Genomic DNA, 9,298 nt, shown 5'->3' with positions numbered 1-9,298 from the left:
TGCCTTTATACACAACATACAGTCAAAACACTTGGAGGAAAGCTACAATATACAGGTTAGTAGGATTTTAACAACATGCCTTCCATAACAACCACATGTGTAATGCCTGTGCCTAGGCCGAATCCAGAAACAGCAACAACAACCAGTGAATCTAATTGCCAAGTCCTATTTTGTATGCTCCCTCAAATTATGGAAAAAATATCCTTTGTTTCACAATATGTGTCATAAATTACTAAACAGACATTTTCAGTAAAAACATATTTATTGGCAATGGGACACCACAGACATTCAATTTGTCTCTGTTTATTTTGTGTCCATCTCATCACTTTAGCACCCATGCTAACATTTCATGTTAGCGCCTCATAAAGTACTCACTCTGGCAGCGGCTCCAGTTTGCACTTACTGTAGCACGGCTTGGGACTCAGCACTTTGGAAAATGTTTCTGCTTGTGTTGGTGTGAGTGGCACCAACATAATCAATGGACACACTCACCCCAATATGGTGAGCAGTGTCCAGCTGGCAGTCTCTTATGAGGCTTGAGATGCAAAATTCAGGAAATGTCTGTTATAACTCTGATTATACCACCACCAGCACCAGCAAGAATGGGAGTTAGCCACCAGCATTGTAAGCCAAAATAGGTGAAGGCATGTTGTTTACATTTCACACAAGAGCGCAGGACAATACAGAATCAGAATCAGAATCCTTTTATTGCCATTGTTTGTGAACACAGTTCACAAACTAGGAACTTATTTTGGTGATAAAGTGCAACATAAAACATAAAACACACTGAATAAATACAAATACAAATAAGGGCATGCACAAAGTAAAAAAAAGATATGCTTAAAAATCAAATAAAATACTTAAAAATACATAGTGCAAATTTTGGTTACAATATATAGATACATACTGGGCACTGCAATAAACATCACTGATAATCTGTATGAAACTGAAGAAGCCACAGCAGTCTGCGACATCTCCTACAGCCACAGGCAGAAACCATGTACTGAGACAGAGTTGTCAAAAGGTAACACATCTTAGACAATGTTGAAAGCTCTGTTCCACATGTGACAAAGCTGCTCTGTGCAGCTCTGACACAGTGAGTCCCACAACTACAGCACAGCACCACTCTGAGCCAGTTTAAAATAGTCACTGCTCATGAACATGACTAACCACTGGATAAATGTGTCTTCTTCATGTAAGAGAGGTGACATAATAATTTGAGACTTAAGATGGGAGTCTTAGCTATAGCTCAGCCTGGCTCCTTAGACTCTTAGACCTCTGACACTCTGCACCATTTATGAGGCATCCACATGGAAACGGCTGAAGAAGCATCAGAGTGAGTCAGCAGCTCAGGGACACCACATATTAGACAAACACCAGGCTCTGTCTGAAGTGACCAGACAGATTTGTTATTATTATAGTATTCACTATGAAGCGCCTGTCCATTACAATAAAGCTTTCTTGTTCTGCATGGATTTCTGTGTCCAATAAGGAAGCAGCAGCTGTGAAATTGGAAAAGGCTACACAACCAGAAGAGCAGAGCCAGGATATGCATGCTGTTTACACCATGGTTACACACTAGTGGTTTGAAACATACACTTTGTGGCTCACTCCTTTTAAGAACCAAAAATAAGCAGCTCACTCAGGCAGACTTCATGCAGTTTGGGAAATGCATGATGTCTTCTATCAAACAATAAAAACAAGCCAAAATATTTTATGTTGCAGAGCAGTAGCTTTTCCCTAGCTGAAAATTGCCTTTTGCTTAAAAAACACAGAAGACAAGAAGCTAACCATGCACTGGTGCTCAGAAAATAGCCAGTAAAATTGTGATGACATCTTCTAAAATCTCAATTCCAGACTAGGGAAGCTTCGGTGCTGGAAGTGTAACATCAGTCAAAATAATATGATCCTATGATAGTACTGCTACAGCAAACACCGCATTAGTGTGCCCTGATTGGCTGAAGACTGATGAGAAAGAGCAGTGACAAAAGGCAGAGGCTTGAATAGTTGTTGCGTCTTGCCAACAAACAGCACACAGCTGGTGTGGAGTTTTACGGGACAGCTCCTTCTCACAGTCGTAAATCTAAGCGCGCTCCTTTTTAGGGCTTTTGTCCGCCACAACTCAAAGCCACCAAAGCCGCTCTCTTTAAAGGCCATAAATAACAGTTAGCCGTGGCATCTGACTCTTTCCCCTCCTCACTCTTGGCCCGACCTGGACAACCAGAGAAATGCAGCAAACAAGACCATTTGATCGGCCTGTCTAATCCAACAAGCGCTGAATAAACAAAACAACTGTAATGGGAATTAAGATGCTTTTGACTCTGACACTGTGGGCGCGCTACAACAAAGGGCTCCCTTGTATCAGGGCCTGTGCAGTAAAGACCTATTCAAATTTAACACTACAAAGTCTAACAAACAAATGTATGTTTTTTCAATTATTAACATTAAAATGTTATGCTATTAGGCATTTCTAAAGGACAATGGAATAGACACAAGGATACAATATTCCACAAATGTAACGGCATATAACCTCAAAATCAAAATCATCTGTGGAGTTCAGTTGCAGGAAAGATGTTTGACGGCTTCAGTGTGAGCACACCTATTGTATTGCCTTTTGTAAATAGACATAGATAGATCAGGTATTCCTTTGTCCAACATTAACTAATAAAGTGCAGACATTTGCATTGAACTGTGATGATAAAAGTGATAATAAAAACAAAACAAAAAAATGATAAAACTTGATTGATTTTTTCACAAGAACTTAATAAACAAAGCCATAGAAATAAGCCCACAGGACTAATCATAACTTGCATGTTCAGTATGCATGTATGAGTTCTTCACAGAAATATTGATGCGCTATATCCCAGGATTTCCAGGACTTATGGGAACCCCAGGCATGTGCTTCCTGCCAACATGGCCGCCTGCTCTGCCCGGGTGTCATCACCTCATCCACATTTCCTGCTCGGTTTGTGCTGCCGCTCCATCAAATGTGTGCTCCTTTGCCTCGGGCCACCGGGGTTGCTGGCGTGGAGAGAGCTGGACACCTGGCATTTGTCACCCCACATCCCCTTTTACAACCGGCTTGACCCCCCCCCCCACATCCCTCCCGAACCACCAAGCTCTGTGTGGGAAAAGTTAAAAGGCAGTGCAGACAAAACACAGGTTTGCTCAGCACTAAGTAATAAGTCCCTGCACTAAACAGGCTGCTAGTATACCAAGAACTGCACTTCACATGAGCGTCGCCCAATAGAAACGAAAACAAGTTGGAATAAAAGAAAACTCCTTGGACTTCTTTCCACAAATGCGGCCGTTTTGCCTTCATTGAAAAGGCTAAAAGGATTAAAGGGGAGCGCCGTGCTATTCAAGGCCACGTCTCTCTTTTCTCCTCAGGTGTTGTAAAACCATAAATCTTTCTAGGCGCTATTTGGCTTTTAAACAGCCCTTCTTTATGGGGAGGTTCCTCTGAAATGCGTGTGGACCAAGGCAACCCAGTACAAAGTCAGCCCATTGAAGAAAAAATGAAAATGGCAGCTCTATTATGGCTTTCTAATTTCTACAGTTACAGGGCATCATCTTGTAAATTCTTATGCTGAAATGATTACTGTTTTTTTATTGGTTGGTTCCCTGCCTCCGCTTTCAATCCCCCTGAGTTGGACCCCCGGAACCTGGTGGACCACCCTTTATGATGCTTCTTTCCCTGTTGGTCAGTGGGGTTTATAGGCCTACCGTGCAGACTGAGGCCACCAACAAATCCCAAAAAGCCTTGAAACAGTGACGATGGTACATTCTTGTTATAACCCAGAGCTGCGGAGGTCACACAGCTGCTGCTTAAACCCTCATGATGACAGAAGATTGCAGTGCAAATGGAATATGTCCGACACTAAAAACGTACTAAAGGGTAAAGTGATAGTTTGGGTTTTGTCAAGTGGTTGTATGAGAGAGTGGTAAAGTTGTAATATTAGCTGTTCACAGGAGAAGCAATTTATAAGTTAAAGTTAAAGTGAAGCTAAGAGCCTTCATTGGTAATGTGCGCAGGCTGGCTGTGCATTTTGTAATTATTATGTAGGGTTGTGGTTGACTAAAGGTATGGCCTGTATATCAATGAATGAATGGATGAATTGATTAAAAGAAGACATGGCACTAGCAAAAGTTTTAAGATCTAGAGTTGCACAAAAACAACTATGTAATCAGAGAATTATTAAAAAACAGCATTGTCATTAAAACAATCCAGTCACTTCCAATCTAACTCACTCCATACATTCTCCTTTCTGCTGTTGTGAATGCAAATCCTTATGATCTTAATATTCTAAGTGTACATGTTTTTTTTCGATCGACTAAACAACTACAGCCCTATTATTATGCACAAATGAGAAAATAACGTTCTGGTCTGTGTGCTGGTAGTAATAAAAACATTCAAATGCAAATGGAAATACCATACAGTAGATTTTGTGCCTACTAAATGCAGTTTACCGAGCCAGGGTAGAAAGCAAAGAACAAGACATTGAAATAATATCAATGTAAATTATTCAATCTGATCCAAAATTATTTTGTCTAAGAAGGTTGTAGAACCATTGTCTCTGTATAGACTCTGTATAGACTCAGAAATATGCACAAGCACAATTTAATATAATGTGTTGTACTCACATCAGACTTCACCGAGTGGTCGTCCATGTCTGAATCGTTAGGGTCCACTAATTCCTGAAATGGAGGCAGAGTCGATCCTTTCCTGCGCTCGGCCTCCTCTAGCTCTGGTCGTGTTTTACTCATTCGTATCTGCGAGCGCTCCTTCAAAAGTTTCTTGTCTAAATGTTGAGCATCTGAGGACTGCTTCCCTGAGGAGTCCACAAATCCCTTTTTGCGTTTTTTTGTGATGTGATCGTCGGTGTCATGGCCCGCGTGGCGCTTGTTGGGCCCTGTTCCATGCATGCCTTCAGTCCGGTGGTCCTTGGATATAGATTTGGGTTCCTTGAACCCTATCTTAGGGTTTCCATCCCTAAGTGGCTGGTTCTCTTTGGGTTTCCTGGCAGGTTCTTTGGGGCCCGAGTCTCTGAAGGCACTTTTGGACTCTTTCAAGTCTTTGGGAGGCTTGTCTTTGTGGTCCTTGGAGGGCTTGTGGATTTTGGAAAAACTGCTGCTGTTAGTGCTGGTGGTCGTGGCTGTGGTGAGGAGTGCACTGCTTCCTCTGGATCCATCCTGTGGAGGCAGGGACACAACATATATTACATGATTAAAACAAAGGGACTATAATAGATATATGTCACACTTTCTTTCTCATTGACAGATACTGAAATACTGATACTGAAACATACTACTGAAGCATCCAAAAACAATAATGGCAACTGTGGTAAAAGATGTAAAGCAACACCTATGCCATGTTATGTTGCTTTTTAAAAAAGTTGGCTACACATCAATCGCACAAATAATGATGTTGAAACTTCAAACAAGTAGAAGCAAGATCCTGAAATCTTCAGTATCAACAGCAAGGTGCTGAACCAGGTTTTAGTAACAAAGAAAAAAGTTGAGCTGAAAAGCTTACTGGAGAGAAAGGGGGGAATCCAGCTTTAGGTCAGTGGGCAAGCATAAAGGTGAGGATGCAATTAGCCACTGTGAGACTCTGGTCTGTGGAGCCAAAAGGGAAAAAGTGTTCCACCAGCTCTCTGATTCTGTGTTGACATTTGGCTTTGAGTACAGCTCTGTGGCTGCAAACAACACCAGTAGAAGCAGACACACCAGAGATTAATCCTCTTCCTTTTATACAAGCAAAATGTCCATGGCACCCTGTGGTTTGGCATTAAGGACAGTGAATAGGGCCCAAAATCAAAATCCGCCTCTTATTTCTGCATGTATGGGCTTAAAGAGCAAACTCAACACTCCTTTTGAGAGCGAGGGAGCCGCCAGGAGAAAAGAGGAAATGCACCGAGGGCCGTTTGTCCCAGGGTCTCACCTCCAGCCTTTTGTCAATATTTCATCAATGCACTAAAGCCATTACAGCGTCTAGACAGAGTGTGTGTTACCAGAGTGGCCGGCCACCTCTGCAGCCCTTTCATTTGCTTTATCAGCCGCTGACCCTGCGACCTGCAAGATGTAAAACTGCCGGCTCAGTTTAAGAGGCTAGCATGCCTTCCATAGCAGTAAAGGCTATGCCCACAACAAAAAAAACACCAGTCAGTTTACTGCCAGGGTCTAACCAGTACCAAACTCATCTGTGGGATCCAGTCATTACAGCAGCGCATCAGTAGGTAGTCAGAGTTTATGGACCCTCAGGAAGATCAGGAATAGGGACTGTAGGCAACAGGATTTCATAACTATGAAATATGCAGTAGTGACAGTAACTTAGAAGACATTGGATAAAACAAGACTTCAACTATGGCACAATATAGTGTGTAATTTTACCTATATTTCCATGATCTGTCTTCTTATAATGATGGATTTATGATGGATGAACAGGATAACACTAATTATGTTAAGTAAACAACAGTAAGAAAGTTAAAAGACTGATTGCTCAAGTAAACTAAAAATAAATAAATCAAATTATTATCAAGTCAGAGATATAACATTCATTTTGATTGCCAGTACCAGTACCTGACTGTAGCAAACAAGTAGAATTGTTTAATTCCAGCATATTTCCTTGACACCTATATGGTATGCTGGTTGTTATAATATAAATACTTTTATTTGGTAGTATTTTAGCATGCAAGTGGGGAGTGTGCAGATATGAATAAGACTTATGACAGCAGTTAGTTGTATTATTTATCTTGATTATAAACAAGAGTGATGACAGCCTGCAGTAGAGAGTGAGTGGGTGCGTGTGCGTGACCCCCTGCTCCTCGGGTAATTCATCACACAGTGTTTAGACTGGAAAGCGATTCCATGTGAAGCGGGCCTCTCCGAACCTACCTCTAAAATGGACACCGTTTTTTAGCCACTAAAAATATCTTAATGGAAAAAACATGGCACGTTATTGAAGCGCAGTGTGATTTAGGACATAATGGTTGGAGAGATCTTCACTCATTTTTCCTTCAGATTTGTATAGGATTGTTTTTAGCTTTGAGGTCAGAGGGGTCAGGAAAAGCTAAACTTATACATCTTTGGGCCAACAGCTTTGACAGAGATTCACAGCACGACTCACAGTAAGCGCTCATGTCTGAACGCCGGCCAAGATATAGTTTTTGCTGGAACCAAAGTTGAATGCTTTTGAAAATCTGGGGAGTTTAAATTGCTTCGGACGTCTTTGAACCTGCCAAGTATGCGAGGATTAGAGTCGGGAGACTTTGAAGGGGTGAAGAGTTTAAGGGAGGTGGGGTGAGCACAAGCAGTGGTCCACTATCTCGCTCAGGGTGCTAACTGGGAAAGAAAAGAAATGACCTGACAAAAAGAAATGACCTTTGATGGGTGGAAGCTTTTGCTCTTCTTGGGGTCAGAGGTGAAGGAGGAGGAGGTCAGGGAGCTGTTGGGGAGCGTGGGCAGCTTGAGGTGCTGTCCGAACAGGGACGTAGAGCCTTCCTGCATCACCATTACCTGAAAGGAGAGAAGTACTGTTATGACAAGCTTGGCCTGATGAAAAGTGTCTGTGCTACAGTGGAAAAAGTAGGACTCAGTCTTAATGTGATATGGCAGGAAGTAGTGCTCAAGACAGTGTATGGAACATCGACAAGTTTGAGTGTTCATTTAAACCAGCCACATTTTAAACCCCTTCAACATGCATTTTTTCCAATTGGGAGTGCAAAGCTCCTTTTTCTGTTATGTTTTTCACATGCCTCTTGTATTAATTGAAAAGTTATCTGCTGTCAAAACGCAGTTTGAAAGTTAATTGTTCATTGGTGATGGATGGATTGCTATGGAATGCCAAATGGCCTTTCTATGTCTTGAACATTTGTGTGTATTAAAGAAATTCAAATATGAGCCATTTCAATTATTTCTATGACCCACTTCTAGTACGAACATAGTAGTTTTAAGAAGTGAAAGAATGACTTGATCCTTGGTATCAAAGTGGTGAGTGTGGGCACAGACACGTTCAGAGGCTGTTTTTGTTGGAGAATGTCGTGGCCATTACAAAGTGGTGACAGCTGCTTCAGTAAGAGGCCGAGGTGAGCTTCTGCTACAGCTGGGTCTGGAACTGGATCTGACTTTGTCTAGCTGTTTTTCTTCAGGGAGCAAATGGAAAACTTACTTTTGAGTCTTCTGAACTTCTCTTGTGAGGATCCCGCTGCTGCAGAAGACAACAGGCATTTTAAAATCACAATATTATGATGATGACACACTGCTATTAAACAAGAAATAAATTGACTTGTTAAGATATAAAGTATTGCAGATGAATATCTTTAGCTCTCTACCCTTGTTATTTATCTCTATTGTAACAGCAGGGACTTATTTCCTAATAAAAGAGCTGTTGATATGATCATGGAAAAGAAGAAAAAAGTTGAGTTGCCCAAATGAAACGAAAAAAAAAGAAACAAATTAGTAAACAAATCTCAAGTCTAAGGTGGTATTACGCTCCACAGCAGATGTGTGATTTCTTCATGTGTCCATTACAGAACATGTCATAAAGCTTGTACAGCCCTGATCCTAAATACAGTGTTAAGAGTCCAGTGTTAAACTACAGCGATGGGTGTCCCACAGGTGACAGAGTCAGGGCAAGGTCTATGTCAGCATTTGAAACCCTTTCTATGGAGAGAAGGACTGCCCTGCAATGTAAATAGAGAGCACTTAGCTCAAGTCATAAAACCTCCTGACTACAGGGGACCGCTGGCTCAGGGCCAATGCACTGGCTGCAGCAGACACTGAGGAGGCATCAGAGGGGAAACCAGTGCCACTTTATCACAACTGTCTGGAACAATAGGCCATACCGTAAAGACTGGAAGAGCAGGGGACAGGGAATAATAACTGTGTGCTGTAAACATGTCCATTTGAGGCGTGATAAGTATTAATCCAGAGGCTTTCCCCTGTTCTGCACATGGCTCATCAAATAAAACATACATCATACTACTAGGTTGAAAGATTCATTTAAAAAAGGGACATATTTTTGTCACTTTCTAATCTCATGGACTAAAACAGTTGGCTTTATAACAGTACATAAGTAAATAAGGAGCTATTTTTCTCCGCAGACAGAACCTTGCAGGGACTGAGGTGTTGTAAGGGAGCTCCAACTAACGTCCAAAGCAATGACACCCATTAGCTGCTCCTGAGGACAGTGGAGGAGATAAAAAGCTGGATAGGTTACACCTTTTGTAACACCAATAGTGTGAATGAATAACATTTGGTCTGTATTCAGATTACTGATGCTGACAGCTGCAGTGCG

General features: G+C 41.6%; 2 protein-coding genes across 4 annotated transcripts in view; one reads left to right on the top strand and one right to left on the bottom strand.

Annotated features, from left to right (window-relative positions):
- adam19a (ADAM metallopeptidase domain 19a) overlaps positions 1-9,298 on the top strand; it is a 281,413-nt gene that overhangs the window by 214,667 nt on the left and 57,448 nt on the right. The window lies entirely within an intron of this gene.
- The window catches only part of mllt3 (MLLT3 super elongation complex subunit), a 34,670-nt gene that overhangs the window by 5,691 nt on the left and 19,681 nt on the right, over positions 1-9,298 (bottom strand). For all 3 annotated transcript variants that reach the window (XM_055229040.1, XM_055229038.1, XM_055229039.1), the window contains exons 5-7: positions 8,171-8,209; positions 7,384-7,518; positions 4,645-5,193 (exon numbers count right to left, since the gene is read on the bottom strand). In XM_055229040.1, coding sequence (XP_055085015.1) covers positions 4,645-5,193; positions 7,384-7,518; positions 8,171-8,209 — 723 coding nt within the window. The remainder of the gene's footprint in view (positions 1-4,644; positions 5,194-7,383; positions 7,519-8,170; positions 8,210-9,298) is intronic.

Source organism: Periophthalmus magnuspinnatus, chromosome 18 (assembly GCF_009829125.3).
Source record: "Periophthalmus magnuspinnatus isolate fPerMag1 chromosome 18, fPerMag1.2.pri, whole genome shotgun sequence".
NCBI lineage: Eukaryota > Metazoa > Chordata > Actinopteri > Gobiiformes > Gobiidae > Periophthalmus > Periophthalmus magnuspinnatus.
This window is presented reverse-complemented; position numbering and strand designations above follow the sequence as displayed.